Source organism: Rhinoderma darwinii, chromosome 11 (genome assembly GCF_050947455.1).
Source record: "Rhinoderma darwinii isolate aRhiDar2 chromosome 11, aRhiDar2.hap1, whole genome shotgun sequence".
NCBI lineage: Eukaryota > Metazoa > Chordata > Amphibia > Anura > Rhinodermatidae > Rhinoderma > Rhinoderma darwinii.
In genome coordinates, this window is record NC_134697.1 from 71,275,955 (window position 1) to 71,293,491 (window position 17,537).

A 17,537-nucleotide genomic window follows, 5' to 3' on the forward strand; every position below is an offset into this window, starting at 1 on the left:
CCTTTTTGAAAGCCATCTACTGTCCGTGCTGTGACAGCTCCTGTGGTTGAATATTCCATAGATTCACAGTTCTCACAGTAAAGAACGCTTGTGGCCTCTGCAGGTTAAACCTTTTTTTCTCCAGACGGAAGGAGCGCCCCCTTGTTTTTTGAGGGGGTTTTACATGGAACAGGATTTTACTATATTTTTTGTATGTGCCATTAATATATTTATATAAGTTAATCCTGTCCCCCCTTAGTTGTCTTTTTTCAAGGCTAAATAGGTTTAGTTCTTGTAATCTTTCCTCATAACTTAGATTCACCATGCCCCTTATTAGCTTCGTTGCCCTTCTTTGTATTTTTTCCAACTCCAGGACATCCTTTCTATGAACTGGAGCCCAGAACTGAACTGCATATTCTAGATGAGGCCTTACTAATGCTTTGTAAAGTTGTAATATTATATCCCTGTCCTGTGAGTCCATCCCTCTTTTAATACACGACAATATCTTGTTGGCCTTTGAAGCAGCTGATTGACATTGCATGCTGTTATTTAGTTTATGATTTACAAGTACACCCAGATCCTTCTCACCAAGTGACTCCCCCAGTGTAGCTCCCCCTAGGACATATGATGCATGCAGGTTGTTGGTACCCAGATGCTTAACTTTACATTTATCTACATTAAACTTAATTTGCCAAGTGGACGCCCAAACACTTTTAAATCCGCTTACAATTCACAAACATCTTCCATATACTGAACAATACTACATAGCTTGGTGTCATCTGCAAAAATAGAAATAGTGCTATAAATCCCATCCTCTATATCATTAATAAATAAGTTGAATAATAATGGTCCCAGCACTGAACCCTGGGGTACACCACTTATAACTGGGGACCATTCAGAGTAGGAATCATTGACCACAACTCTCTGGATACGGTCCTTAAGCCAATTCTCAATCCAATTACAAACTATACTTTCCAAACCTATAGTTCTTAATTTACCCATTAGGCATCTATGAGGGACAGTGTCAAATGCCTTTGCAAAGTCCAAAAACACTATATCCACAGCGGCCCCTCTGTCTAGTCTTCTGCTCACCTCTTCATAAAAACAAATCATATTAGTTTGACAACTTCTGTCCTTAGTAAAACCGTGCTGGCTGTCACTTATAATACTATTTATTGTCACATAATTCTGTATATAGTCCCTCAATAGCCCCTCAAACATTTTCCTCACGATGGATGTTAAAGAGGCACTGTCACCAGATTTTGCAACCCCTATCTGCTATTGCAGCAGATAGGCGCTGCAATTTAGATTACAGTAACGTTTTTATTTTTAAAAAACGAGCATTTTTGGCCAAGTTATGGCCATTTTTGTATTTATGCAAATGAGGCTTGCAAAAGTACAACTGGGCGTGTTGAAAAGTAAAAGTACAACTGGGCGTGTATTATGTGCGTACATCGGGGTGTGTTTACTACTTTTACTAGCTGGGCGTTCTGATGAGAAGTATTATCCACTTCTCTTCAGAACGCCCAGCTTCTGGCAGTGCAGATCTGTGACGTCACTCACAGGTCCTGCATCGTGTCGGCACCAGAGGCTACAGTTGATTCTGCAGCAGCATCAGCGTTTGCAGGTAAGTAGCTACATCGATTTACCTGCAAACGCCGATGCTGCTGCAGAATCATCTGTAGCCTCTGGTGCCGGCTCGTCTGACACGATGCAGGACCTGTGAGTGACGTCACAGCGTGATCTCTCGAGAACACGCTGTGTGTCTGTCACTGCCAGAAGCTGGGCGTTCTGAAGAGAAGTGGATGATACTTCTCGTCAGAAAGCCCAGCTAGTAAAAGTAGTAAACACGCCCCGATGTACGCACATAATACACGCCCAGTTGGACTTTTACTTTTCAACATGCCCAGTTGTACTTTTGCAAGCCTCATTTGCATAAATACAAAAATGGCCATAACTTGGCCAAAAATGCTCGATTTAAAAAAATAAAAACGTTACTGTAATCTACATTGCAGCGCCAATCTGCTGCAATAACAGATAGGGGTTGCAAAATCTGGTGACAGAGCCTCTTTAAGCTTACTGGTCTATAATTACCAGGGGAAGACCTAGAGCCCTTTTTGAAAATAGGCACCACATTTGCCCTGCGACCGTCCCTTGGCACTATACTAGTCACTACAGAATCTCTAAGTATTATGAAGAGGGGGACAGAAATAATTGAACTAAGTTGTTACAATATCAACCACGTAAAGGGACCAAACCACCTATAATTTGTCCGTTATAATACTGGTGTCTTATGTGGCAGAGTGGTCTTTGACCTCCCTCAGACACCAGAACCCAGGGTATGATTGTTACTTCTTGAGCCCCAATAGCTTTGCCCCTGACAAAGCATAGATACAGTCTAAGGGCCGTATTACGGCTTCATACCACCTCTTAGGCCTCATGCACACGAACTTATTTTTTTCCTCCCGTAAATACTGGCGTAAATACGGGTCCTTGGTCACACATATTCGACCCATATTACACCAGTATTTACGGACCCGTGCCCGTAAATACGGGTCCGGTGTCACCAGTACTCCACCCGTATTTACGGGCACATTTTTGCTGCAAAATTGCACTGCACTAATCGGCAGCCCCTACTCTCTATCAGTGCAGGATAAAGAGAAGGGGCAGCCATTTCCGCAGTAAAAGTAAAAGAAATTCATACTTACCCGGCCGTTGTCTTGGTGACGCGTCCTTCTTTCGACATCCAGCCCGATCTCCCTGGATGACGCGGCAGTCCATGTGACCACTGCAGCCTGTGATTGGCTGCAGCAGTCACATGGGCTGAAACGTCATCCCAGGAGGCTGGACTGGAGAAAGAAGCAGGGAATTCTTGGTAAGTATGAACGTCTTTTTTGTTTTACCGGTTGATATATATTGTGATCGGTAATCACTGTCCAGGGTGATGAAAGAGTTACTGCCGATCGTTTAACTCTTTCAGCACCCTCGACAGTGACTATCCCCTGACGTTGCAGCAACGCTCCTGTAATTACGGGTACACACACGTAGTCACCCGTAATTACGGGAGCCCCATAGACTTCTATGGCCCTGCCTGTGCCGTTATTACAGCCTGAAATAGGACATGTTCTATATTTTTCAACGGCACAGGCACCTTCCCGTAAGTATACTGGGAGGTACCCGTGGCCAATAGAAGTCTATGGGCCCGTAATTGCAAACCGTAATTACGGGCGTTTTTACGTTCGTGTGCATGAGGCCTTAACCTGTTATAAAAATGTGAATGCTGTATTACAAAAGTTATTCTTCCCTCAAATTATTGTCTCGAAAGGAGAATACCCCTGTTATATAGCAATGCATGGAGCACTGTACTGCAGCACAAAGAGTACCTACAGTATGGCTCTATAGTACAGAACTGCAGTCACTTCAGCCATATGAGCCGTGTGCCTCCATACAGACTGCTGCACACGGCTCATTTTTTAAAATTTATTGCTAAATATTTGGGAAATATTATTAAGAAAAAGTTCTTGTTATACTGGCTATAAATAAATATATATATATATATATATATATATATATATATATATAGAACAGCACATTCCAACTAAATGATACAAAATACGCAGGTGCAAGAACACCTGTGACTGCAGATATACAGCAGATATAAAAAAATGGCGACAGCACCCTGCAACACTAATGCCACCTAAACCACTAAATATAAATAGATATGCACTAAAGCTCAATCTACCTACAAATAGGGAGGTTCTTAGTGCACATTTTGATCAAAAAGTGTTAGCCCACCTGCCACGACAAGGCGACCTCTGTAAGGTGGGAACCTACGCTGCACATACACCCAGAACTGGGACTAAGCCTACATATATACCTGGGGATGGTAGGATCCAGCATTGAACTGATTAAAATCACCCAGGGCAGAGTGGGAGGAGTGCAAGAACAACAAGTGGAGGCAGTCACTAACCCCACATATATGGATACCATAAACACAACAAAAATTGAACAGCACATTCCAACTAAATGATACAAAATACGCAGGTGCAAGAACACCTGTGACTGCAGATATACAGCAGATATAAAAAAATGGCGACAGCACCCTGCAACACTAATGCCACCTAAACCACTAAATATAAATAGATATGCACTAAAGCTCAATCTACCTACAAATAGGGAGGTTCTTAGTGCACATTTTGATCAAAAAGTGTTAGCCCACCTGCCACGACAAGGCGACCTCTGTAAGGTGGGAACCTACGCTGCACATACACCCAGAACTGGGACTAAGCCTACATATATACCTGGGGATGGTAGGATCCAGCATTGAACTGATTAAAATCACCCAGGGCAGAGTGGGAGGAGTGCAAGAACAACAAGTGGAGGCAGTCACTAACCCCACATATATGGATACCATAAACACAACAAAAATTGAACAGCACATTCCAACTAAATGATACAAAATACGCAGGTGCAAGAACACCTGTGACTGCAGATATACAGCAGATATAAAAAAATGGCGACAGCACCCTGCTGTATATCTGCAGTCACAGGTGTTCTTGCACCTGCGTATTTTGTATCATTTAGTTGGAATGTGCTGTTCAATTTTTGTTGTGTTTATGGTATCCATATATGTGGGGTTAGTGACTGCCTCCACTTGTTGTTCTTGCACTCCTCCCACTCTGCCCTGGGTGATTTTAATCAGTTCAATGCTGGATCCTACCATCCCCAGGTATATATGTAGGCTTAGTCCCAGTTCTGGGTGTATGTGCAGCGTAGGTTCCCACCTTACAGAGGTCGCCTTGTCGTGGCAGGTGGGCTAACACTTTTTGATCAAAATGTGCACTAAGAACCTCCCTATTTGTAGGTAGATTGAGCTTTAGTGCATATCTATTTATATTTAGTGGTTTAGGTGGCATTAGTGTTGCAGGGTGCTGTCGCCATTTTTTTATATCTGCTGTATATCTGCAGTCACAGGTGTTCTTGCACCTGCGTATTTTGTATCATTTAGTTGGAATGTGCTGTTCAATTTTTGTTGTGTTTATGGTATCCATATATGTGGGGTTAGTGACTGCCTCCACTTGTTGTTCTTGCACTCCTCCCACTCTGCCCTGGGTGATTTTAATCAGTTCAATGCTGGATCCTACCATCCCCAGGTATATATGTAGGCTTAGTCCCAGTTCTGGGTGTATGTGCAGCGTAGGTTCCCACCTTACAGAGGTCGCCTTGTCGTGGCAGGTGGGCTAACACTTTTTGATCAAAATGTGCACTAAGAACCTCCCTATTTGTAGGTAGATTGAGCTTTAGTGCATATCTATTTATATTTAGTGGTTTAGGTGGCATTAGTGTTGCAGGGTGCTGTCGCCATTTTTTTATATCTGCTGTATATCTGCAGTCACAGGTGTTCTTGCACCTGCGTATTTTGTATCATTTAGTTGGAATGTGCTGTTCAATTTTTGTTGTGTTTATGGTATCCATATATGTGGGGTTAGTGACTGCCTCCACTTGTTGTTCTTGCACTCCTCCCACTCTGCCCTGGGTGATTTTAATCAGTTCAATGCTGGATCCTACCATCCCCAGGTATATATGTAGGCTTAGTCCCAGTTCTGGGTGTATGTGCAGCGTAGGTTCCCACCTTACAGAGGTCGCCTTGTCGTGGCAGGTGGGCTAACACTTTTTGATCAAAATGTGCACTAAGAACCTCCCTATTTGTAGGTAGATTGAGCTTTAGTGCATATCTATTTATATTTAGTGGTTTAGGTGGCATTAGTGTTGCAGGGTGCTGTCGCCATTTTTTTATATCTGCTATATATATATATATATACACACAATTTTGTAGTATTTAGAGACAGTTTTAGGCTTTCAAAACATAAAGTTGTTGTAATTAGTGGACATTCATATAAAAAAAAATACATAAGTTCATCCAGTTCAGCCTATTCTCCTTCAATGTTGATGCAGAAAAAGGAAAAAACCATGAGGCAAAAGCCAATTTTCCTCATCTTCGGGAAAAAATTCAAAACTCCAAATATGGCAATCAGAAGAAATCCCTGAATCAAAGAACAATCTCTAGTAATCTAGTGCCCATAAGTTTATTTAGTTTTTTTAATAAGTGTATTATTACTTTCAGGAAAGGCATTCAGGCCCCTTTTAAGCTTTTTCACGGAATTAACCATGACAACTTCCCCTGGCTAAGAGTTCCATAGCCTCACTATTCTTACAGTATGGAAACCCCATCTATTTTGGTGTAAAAAACTTTTTTCCTCCAGTCGTAGTTGATGCACCCCCGTCTTCAGTTCTGGGTATAAATAGATCATGAGAGAGATCTCTGTATTGACCTTTGATATATTTATACATAGTTAATAGGTCACCCCTTAGCTTTCTTTTTTTTTCTAATCTGAATAACCCCAATTTTTATAATTTTTCTGGATACTGCAGTCAACCCATTCCATTGATTACTTTGGTTCTTACTTTTAAACCTTTTTATGCATCCTTTAATCTTATTTGCCTTGGCCGCCGCTGCCTGACACTTGTTGCTACAATTAAGTTTGTTTTCAGCTAATATTCCTAAGTCCTTTCCCATGTCAGATTTGACCAAAGTTTTTACATTTAGTAAGTAATGTTGGCATACATTTTCCTTTTATCAGTGATAAAACCACATTTGCCACTTCTCTGCCTAAGCCTCCAACTTATCCAGATCCATTTGTAACATAATACTGTCCTTCTTAGTGTTAATTACTTTACACAATTTAGTATCATCTGCAAAAATATAAATTTTACTGTGCAACCTATCTACAAGGTAATAAATAAACAAAATGTATTAATTAAATTATTAGTTAAACATATAAAAAACAATAGAGGCCAATTCTGTGAATAGATTACTGTGAATAAAATGAATAGAGGTCAACATCTGTGGTACTCCTCTAGTAACAGTAACCCAATCTGAATATGTACCAATAATAACAACATTCAATCACTGAGTCAGTTATTTACCCATTTTTGCACATTTTCCCACAGTCCCAGCATTTCCATTTTATATACCAACCTTTTATGTGTTAAAGTGTCAAATGCTTTGAAAAATGAAGACATATGACTTCCGACGACTCACCCAGGTCCAGATCAGTACTTACCCTTTTATTCCATTTATTTCAGCCTTACTGTTTGCAAGAGGGGCCATCGCTGGAGATAAAACATTTGTTACAAGTGGTAAGGAGCTAACTTATGATCAGTCAAAAGAAGAATGTCAGAAAGCTGGAGGCCAGGTAGCTACACCAAAAAGTTCAGAAGAGAATAATGCTGTTTTAAATATTGCACAGTTTTACAAAATGTTTCCATTCCTGGGAATTACTGACTCTCAAACAGAAGGTACTTTTCGGTACCCAGATGGAAATCCAATTACATATTCGAACTGGAACACTGGAGAACCCAATCAAGCAGGAGAAGAAAATTGTGTTGAAATGCAACTAAAATGGGAAATGGAATGACAAAAGGTGTCAGGAAAAGAGACTAAATATATGCGAATTTTATTAGCAACATAAATGTTCAAATAAGAGATAATAAGCAATGATTATTTTTGTTTAATTAGGCAAACCTTGTATTTAACTAATAAAATTATTATCCCCTCTAATACCTTTAATATGACATAACATACTGTAACTAGCAATGAATTCTTGGCTAAAATATGTGTGATTGTTATGAAAACTGGTTGACAGCTTAGAAGGCTATGTTCACACGGCGTATTTTTTAAGTGAAAAAATCCAACTCGGATTTGCAAGAGGATCCATAGTAGAAGTCCTAGAGCTACCCTCGGATTCCTGCTGCGGATTTGCAGTTCGATATGCCACAAATCCGCATGTTGATTAGTCCGGTTTAATGGGGCAAATTCACTCGTGGCTACCAGTCATGGCTTGCACTTCAAGAAGTAACATGTGACTTCGTTTTTTTTTACTGTGATGTGGATTTAAAAACTATGGGAGACAGAGAAGGGCAAAATTCACGCGGATTTCGATGTGGAATCTGATTAAAAATCTGCTGTGTTACATGGCCCTACAAGCATAGTTTTTATAAGTGGCAGTCATAATCAGCATCATGTTGAGCATACTCATCTTTGTGATTTTGTGAGCAATATTATTGTGCTCAAGTAATCAAGAGCGAGATAATGGCTGAAATGCACAGCCTCAGCCCTGCTCTAACAGCAAAAGTGAGAGAAACTTCTGATCTCCACCTTTCAACCCATTGAATGTCTCAAACAATCCTGGATATGGCATACAAGGGCAGGGACAGAGAGGGGACCTATTCTATTGTGTGACGGAATTTCACATATGGTTTGACAATCCATGGCCATTAAACGTCTGATCATATTGTCCAAATGTATCTGCTCACTCGTACTATGGCCTCGCGCATAAATCTGCTCTGGAAACGTCTGTGCGAAAAATGAACGGGCAGCTGCTTACAGGGTTAAAATAAATATGCCTATATACTCACTTTTTCAATCCCCCTCCAACGGTTTTCAGGTTCCCTGCTTGCTTATGTTTACATAGCGGCAGCAATAAAATGCGCTAGCAACATGTGACCACGACAGCAGATCACTGGCCAAAAAAGTTATGCTCTGTACATACTGGCATCACCACTGCGGACAGTGATTGGCTGCAGTGGTCACATGTCGTAGTGATGTAAACAAAGAAAAGTGGGGACCATGGGATTGTCAGTGCTGGAGTGGCAACTGATTGAAAAGGTTAGTACAGGCATATTCGTCAAGATTTCTATGGGGAAAAAGCACCATAGAAAAACATGTGAAGTCCATCATAGCAGGTTTTACATTTGGTATTGCAATTTTGACTTTCCATCTAAACAGTTCTAGAAATATTTTTTTAAAGAGGATTTCCATTCCCGGTCAATAAGCTGTGAAAATTAATATGACTGCACTTCTTGCAAAAAATTACTGCAATAGAATGCATAACACAGTACATAAAACACAATTACTAAACTTTAGCTACACCTCTAAGATTTGATACTTCTATAATTACATATAGTTGGCTAAATTTATGCCGTGGGTAGCAATCCTATTTAACATAAAACATGACCTACAATCATTATGCCTCTATATATTTTTGGTGGCATTTTCCATTGTTGATGGTTCTAGTTTTACCAAAAAAGACACAAAATACACAACAGTTGTGTTTTGTTTTTTTTGCTCCTATTTTGGTTTGTGGGTGGTAAGCCGTCACAGCTAGAGCATAATAAAATGCATTAAACACAAACACATTGAGGCAGATTTACGAATAGTATCTAAGATTTAGACAGCACAAACTTAGAAGGCAGTCAGAAGACACGCTAATTTTATCATAGTGGTACATGCATGCTGTATGATGAATTTGGCGCATCTTGCTAGATATCTTAGACACTTTACCAAATACCACCTGTTGGCTGACATAGTTTAAAGGGAATGTGTTGCCAGAAAAACATGTTTTTTTTAAAAAAATGAAACATTTAGTGTGTGGGTGATTAAACATTGTTCAAATTTTTTTTATTTTTTTGCACGAGTCCATGTAATATTATTAATTATTTCTAATTTATAATACTACCCATTTTTGGTCACTAGATGGAGCTGTTCCCAAAATTGCAGCATTGCAACATTGGGTTAAAAGCCCTCGCTCTAGTGAGCTCTCAGCATCCCCCCCTCCTTTATCCTGGCTAGTGCCGGGATAAACGAGGGGTTTGAACGATGTAACCTCCTACACTGTGTGTCGCCATTTTTTGAGCTAACCCACAGTGTAGTAGGTTTACATACAGTAGTAAACACACACAAACACGAACATACATTGAAATCTCTTACCTGCTCCTGCCGCCGCGGCTCCCTCCGGCCCGTCCGCTCCGTTTGCTGCCGCTGGTGCAAGTGCACAAATCCGGAAGCCGCGACCGGAAGTAGTAATATTACTGTCCGGCCGCGACTTCCGGTCCACAGGAAAATGGCGCCGGACGGCGCCAATTTCGAATAGGACTGTGTGGGAGCGGCGCATGCGCAGTTCCCACACAGACGCCGTACACTGCAGTCAATGGGACGGGAGCCGTTCGCAGTCCCTATGGGACTGTGGCTGCCGTATTCCATGTCTGTATGTGTCGTTAATCGACACACACAGAAATGGAACAAAAAATGGCAGCCCCCATAGGGAAGAAAAAGTGTAAAAATAAGAAAAAGTAAAACACAAACACACAAATTAATATAAACGTTTTTAATAAAGCACTAACATCTTTAACATATAAAAAAATAATTTGTGATGACACTGTTCCTTTAAGCCAGTTTTTTGCACCAAATAGTTGTCACACATCCGCACATCTCCTTTGCAACAGGTCATGCCCCATTTTAATCTAGCCCATGCCCCCATGTCAAGCGAGGTCTCTGAAACAGTTCACAAATGTGGTGTACTAAAGAGTCAAAGGCAGGCACAGCATATATATTGCCACATACCCTGTAAACCACAGAAGCTGAACGACAAAAGAAGGGGTATGTATGAGGCAATGAAAAAATGTCATATGATAACCATATGAATATCCAAAATATATTTATTTAATTAATCAAGACTCAATATGCAAAACAAAGGTTAAAAACATTTAAAATCGGCACCAAAATGCCATATAGGAATCAATTGGAGGGGTTGAGAGAGAGAGCCACCATGATAAGCGGCAACAGGTATAGTAACCCCCACTCGCTCACCTAAACCCCTAGAGCAGACATGCAATGCAAGAGAAAATGATCAAAGAACAAAAATGTTGCATCAGGTAAGCATAGATCAGCATGTCCTCTATGAAGTCCGTTAGGGGAGAAGGAGACAGATACCCCACGCGTATCGCCAACAAGTGGCTTCCACAGGGTTTGAAGTTGAAAAATCGAGAGGTGTGTGTCTCTTCATAAATTTGTTTTATCTTACTCCAATGTTTTTCTTATTAAGACTGGCCAATACATCTCCCCTATTAAATTTATGAAGGCGGTTTGGCCCAGTACCATCACTCTGTTATCACAATATTTATAGTCAAAACACAGGAGGTGGAAGTCTTGTTTCTTACACCATTCTTCCAGAAAATCCAGGTACAGCTTTACATCATAGAAGTATTGAGACCTGTAATGGATACTATTCTATCGAATGTTTGTGAATATCACGATACACGTATGTTTCTGAGAATTTTTCTTGCTTTCCTCAGTTCAGTAAAGCCAGAGGTATAAGTTTAAAGGGGTATTCCCAACGTGAAGATCATACTTCAATAGGTTAATTATGTAGATTAATAAAACGTAGCAATTTTTTTTTTTTTTTTTCACCATTTCTGAGATAGTCCTCCTCTTGGATCTGATGTCCTCTTCTTTGTATATTGTCTGTTTCCAATAGATACAACCACCACCAGGATCCTGAAGCAGTGGCCGCGCTTGCGCAGATGCGCCTCTACATCTTTCTATTTTTCTGGCCGGGTTCTCAAGAGCGCGCATTGGTCTTGCGTGCGCAGAAACTCCCAGCCCGGCCACCTCTCTCCTTTACAGTATAAGTGAATAGGACAGCTCTCAGGCATGCGCAGTAGCCTGAGAGTTGTCCTATTCCGCTCTCAGCCCAGCTTCCCCCTCCTCTTCCTCTCTGCAATAGAAGTGAATAGCAACGGTTCCCTGGCATGTGAAGTAGCCTGGAGAGCGGTCCTATTCAGTTGTTCTCCGCACATCACTGCTGAGACCACAACAGCAGAGCACTTATCAGGACTTTCACACTTGTGCTTGCTCTGAAGCTCTGGTATCTCTGTATGTAAATATAGAGATACCAGAATGGACTTTGGAGCAAACACAAATAGTTTTTTTATTACTGTGGACAAGTTAAGGAGACCCTAACACTGAACTGGATAAAGGTGAGAGAGGGCATTGAACTTTTACACAGCACATAGTGAATAATAATGAGGGAGGAATGAGTGAGCCTCCTGTTAAACATTATTTTGGCACTATTTTACTGTATAATCCCAATGCTGCATGTAATACAATACCACCGAAAAAGGCCATACTTACAAATGGACACAGCCAGGCCAGAAATGCTGATGAAAGGGCGAGCAGGTGCTTTAAATAATAATAGCCACTCCCACTAGTCTTGAGGGGAGTGGTATGTGGTGCATGGGATGTGTAGTAAGAAATAATAAATGAATAGTGTGTGTGCAAGTGTAATACTATAAGTGAAATATAGGGGGCAGTAATAAATAAAGTGCCTCAATGGAAATAAATGGATAATGGGGTGCAAGTGAGTGAAACATGGAGGGATAGTGTGTACGTCATGAGGCACAACGTGTATAGCCAGGTAGAAGCCTATTTGTGACGCCTTGATAATTCATAGAGCGGGCTACCCTGCTTGCTATGCCAAACAACAACACACCATGCTCTCCCAGCATCAAAGACCCGGCTGTGTCCAAGAGAAGCGAATATACGTAATACAATACATAGCAGCATCGGGAGCGTGCATTCTGATGCAAGTGGTGCTATGATATTTTCACAGCGCCATCTGCTGGTTATGTGAATGGAAATAGCTTTGTACCGCCCACTCAAGCAGAAATTATAGGGAACGAGGTGTGGGACCATGCAGTCCTGTAGTGTGATTATGGGGGGTAAGATCAAACAATGGAGGGGTGTAATACATTTATTTTTGATAAATAAAAACATTTAGGGTATCAAAAAAATAAAGATGTAAGATGGGAATAACCCTTTAAGCTCCTGGGTCCAATGCAAAATCTGTAACGGTGCCCCCACCTAGCATGTGCCATTTATAACACCAGTGTCTTCTTATGTGGCACAAGGGCCTTTAAGCCACCTCAGCCAACTTGACCTGTTTGCGACTGCTACCCCTGTACCCCCTATAGTGACACTCCTGTGGTAATGCTTGGATCATTGTAATCAATCTCAGACACCTGTGATAATTAGTTTGCCAGGTGTGCCCAATCAAAGGAAAACTACTTAAGAAGGACGTTCCACATTATTAAGCAGGCCACAGGTTTCAAGCAATATGGGAAAGAAAAAGGATCTCTCTGCTGCCGAAAAGCGTGAAATAGTGCAATACCTTGGACAAGGTATGAAAACATTGGATATTTCAAGAAAACTTAGGCGTGATTATCGTACTGTGAAAAGATTTGTGGCTGATTCAGAGCACAGATGGGTTCGTTCAGAAAAAGGCATAATGAGGAAGGTTTCTGCCAGACAAATTAATAGGATTAGGAGAGCAGCTGCTAAAATGCCATTGCAAAGCAGCAAACAGGTATTTGAAGCCGCTGGTGCCTCTGGAGTCCTGCGAACCTCAAGGTGTAGGATCCTCCAGAGGTTTGCAAGTGTGCATAAAGCTATTATTTGGCCACCCCTAAACAATGCTCGCAAGCAGAAACGGTTGCAGTGGGCTCAGAAATACATGAAGACTAATTTTCAAACCGTGTTGTTTACAGATGAGTGCCGTGCAACCCTGGATGGTCCAGATGAATGGAGTAGCGGATGGTTGGTGAATGGCCACCATGGCCCAACAAGGCTGCGACGTCAGCAAAAAGGTGGCGGAGTCATGTTTTGGGCTGGAATCATGGGGAGAGGGCTGGTAGGCCCCTTTAGGGTCCCTGACGGTGTGAAAATGACCTCTGCAAAGTACGTAGAGTTTATGACTGACCACTTTCTTCTGTGGTACAAAAAGAAGAACCGTGCCTTCCGTAGCAAAATTATCTTCATGCATGACAATGCACAATCTCATGCTGCAAAGAATACCTCTGTGTCATTGGCTGCTATGGGCATAAAAGGAGAGAAACTCATGGTGTGGCCCCCATGTTCCCCTGACCTCAAGCCTATTGACAACCTTTGGAGCATCAAGCAAAATATCTATGAGGGTGGGAGGCAGTTCACATCAAAACAGAAGCTCTGGGAGGCTATTCTGACATCCTGCAAAGATATTCAAGCAGAAACTGTCCAAATACTCACAAATTCAATGGATGCAAGAATTGTGAAGGTGATATCAGAGAAGGGGTCCTATGTTAATATGTAACTTGGCTTGCTTAGTTTTTTTTGATTGAAAGAGCTTTTGATTTCTGTAAATATGACCTCCTGATGCTGCAAATTCAACAAATTACCATTTTAGTTCTCTTTACAACCTTTAAAATGTTTTGATCTCTGTTGTGCATAATAATTTGAAACAGTGCATATTGAGTTTTTTACTTCTAAAAAAAATCTGTTATCATTAGGAGATTTGTTCAATAAAATTCGCATTATACTCCAACGGTTGATGGCTTGAAGATTATACTCACTGTCATTTGCATCAACTATTTAGGAAAATCAGCGAAAAATAAAATGTGCATAATAATTTGGAACGCGGTGTATAGTGTGACTGTCACGTTGTACCTGCAGTCTGATCTGCATGCAGCATGTTATAACGCAGGAGGAGCTGAGTAGATGGATATATAGTTATGTATGACGCCAGGTGTCCCTGCCTCCCCGCGGAACTACTGTCCCATGCTGAAAACATGATTACAGTATGGGACAGTTCCCGCAGTGATGCAGGGACACCTGGCATCGCACATAACTATGATGCTAGTAGCGTTCCTTCCTGCACTGTGTTAGGTCCGGGAAAGACTGCCGACATGCGGACCGTATATCACAGACAGTATATCGCGGACCGTATATCACGCTCGTGTGAATTAGGCCTCAGGGTGATGCTATTCAGTGTTTGACAGCCATCTCTATATGCCCACTAATACAAGGAAGACTGTCATTTATTAAGTGACTCCGCCTACTGAACTCCTAAATCGAAAATGAGCAAGGATCTAAATTAATAAAATACAAGTTATACTGAATCTTTTCCCACAAAACTTTATATTAATCTGCCCGGCTCCTCCTGCTCTATAACATACTGCCCACAGATGTTCAACATAACAGGTTCCCTTTAAGGCTGGTTTAACACAACCAGATTAGAGAATGTGACACGTTAACTTTAGGTCTTGGCATGAAAATAATTTAGAACTTTACATTCTGGAACGATTTACATGTAAACAGGTAAAAATACCACAACCCTGACAATTACATGGATTCCTGTAAAATGTTTGGTAAAACAACATTTAATGAAGATACGATTGCGTCACTGAGATTTTCTTCTCAAAGCTTTCCTCTCCAATGATATCCTCTTGTAACTTGCTGGTGAGCACAACTGCACGATTTCATAATCTACAAAACTCCCTTAATCCAGACATTATCGATATGTACAATTTAGGTAGAACCGTTTGGCATGAAAACTCTCTCCTGCAACAGTTATTTACTTTGCACACCTTTTTTATTCTATACTGGAACTTATATTAAATTCCTTAGTATATTATAAAAGCCATTTATACACTGGTAGATAATGTGAAATATTGAGGAAAGGAAATTATGCTAAACAAGTGTTCTGGCGCATGGAAAACAGAGATATGCGATCTTCATAAATAATATACCATAGGGATGAGTGGTGAACCAATGGATTGTATGCAAGAAGTGGCCAACGTGAGTTTTCCTGGAATGAAGGACGAGTTGCATGTCTAGCTAAAATTTGCAAGAGCTCTTCACCAGCAACTTCGATTGTCATATTGTTGTCTTGACAAGCAGACCTGCCTATCTGTTGTTATACCACCCAGCATTGATTACAAATTTTGATAGAAGATGCGACTAATTCTTCATGAGTGTGTCATTTTTAGGAAGATGGAAAGTTGTGCAGCACTTGCACCGCTGAGTGATATTCACTGACTGCTATTTGTCTGCCTCTACAAATAAGACCACAGTCACAATGTGTAATGATATGGGTAGGGAAACGGACAAGTGAGCCCTAATCTACCCTCCACTCTGTCCCTGCCTACTTACAACGACCCGCCCTAGGCGACGGGGTACAACTGGGCGGCGGTCCCTACGCTCAGTAAGTGCACGAGACAAACAGACAAGGGTACACAAAGCTAAGGGAAATGGGGCAGTTGCCCACGGCAACACCGTGAGCAACAAGAGAGGTGAACGAGCCGAGTCAAACCAGGAGTGTACGAGGTACCAAACGCAGAGCAGGAGAGTAGTCAGTAAGCCAGGGTCAGTATGGAGCAGGATCAAATAGTCAGAAGCTGTAGCTGGGCCAGCAAACCACACGAGAAGAATCACAAGGAAAGGAGGAACAGGAAAGGCAGGTATAAATAGACCAAGGGCGGGAGCTAGCTCCGTCTGGCCAGGCTGCGATAGGCTCTCCCACTCCTAAGCCTGCCAGCCTGAGTGGTGGAAGCTGGAGTCAGTCTCAGAGACATAGACTCAGGTGCCGACTGATTACCTATGGGCGTTAACCCCGAAGCTGTGCCTGGCAGATCCTTTACACAATGGTTACATTCTTCCACCTAGGAACGGTTGCCCTGCCAAGGTATTATTTTATTATGACTGTAAGGGTATGTTCACACGGCAGCGTCCGTAACGGCTGAAATTACGGGGCTGTTTTCAGGAGAAAACAGCTCCGTAATTTCAGCCGTAATGGCATGTTGAGGCGCTTTTTGCTGTGTCCATCTTGGACGTAAATGGAGCTGGTTTTCCATGGAGTCCATGGAAAACGGCTCCATTTACGTCTGAATAATTGACAGGTACTTCTTTGACGCGGGCGTCTTTTTTACGCCCCGCCTTTTGAGAGCGGGGCGTAAAAAAAATGACCGTGTGCACAGAACATCATAAGACCCATTCTAATGAATGAGCAGATGTTTGCCAACGCTATCGAGGCGCATTTTCGGACGTAAATCGAGGCGTAAAACGCCCGAATTACGTTGTAAATAAGCTGTGTGAACATACCCTTAGGGGGAACTGGTGCCAATCGCTATATTTTAGGTTCCTCTTGCTGTCACCGTTATGGTGGTAATTTGGCCAACACTTCATGTTAAAATGTGTAGGAATTTTTGCATTTTTTGTAACTACATAATTTACCTCAATTTTCTGTTAACCCCCCCCCCCCATAGGGTATATGGAAAGGCATTGTGTAATAGAGCCACCTCTTTAACCTATTAACTGACAAGGACGTATGGAACACTCTGCCACACGATGTTGTGATGGTTGATTCTTTGAACAAGTTCAAGAAGGGCCTTGATGCCTTTCTTGAAAAATACAATAATACAAGTTATGAGTAGTAGATTCTGGAGATGGGGTGTTGATACAGGGATTTATTCTGATTGCCATATTTGGAGTGCGGGAGTAAATTTTTCCCGTAATGAGGCAACCGTATGGGAGTTTTGCCTTCCTCTGGATTAACACGGTAGGATCATACGTTATACTTGATGAACCTGTGTCTTTTATCAACCTTATTAACTATGTATGTAATATGTGATGATTTGAAGTATTTGCCACAACTAGAATATAAGGGCTGGAGATTAGAACTTACCATCTATCATATTAATTTCTAAAGTTGTAGGTGCAATAGGCAAGGAGCAGAAGTCGTTTTCAGAAAACAAGATGAAAAGTTTTACTTTCTGGTTCTGTGTCTACATGAGAGAGTGGTGGGAAGCTGAAAGTGGGAGTAGGATGATAGATCACACCTTGTGGCAGT

The 17,537-nt window shown here is 41.5% G+C and overlaps 1 protein-coding gene across 1 annotated transcript in view; it reads left to right on the plus strand.

The window, feature by feature from the left end:
- LOC142663936 (pulmonary surfactant-associated protein D-like) overlaps positions 1-7,600 on the plus strand; it is a 44,010-nt gene extending 36,410 nt beyond the window's left edge. The window contains exon 7 of the mRNA XM_075842787.1: positions 7,126-7,600. Within this exon, the coding sequence (XP_075698902.1) occupies positions 7,126-7,457 (332 nt within the window). The 3' untranslated portion in view covers positions 7,458-7,600. The remainder of the gene's footprint in view (positions 1-7,125) is intronic.
- Positions 7,601-17,537: the final 9,937 nt, after the last annotated feature.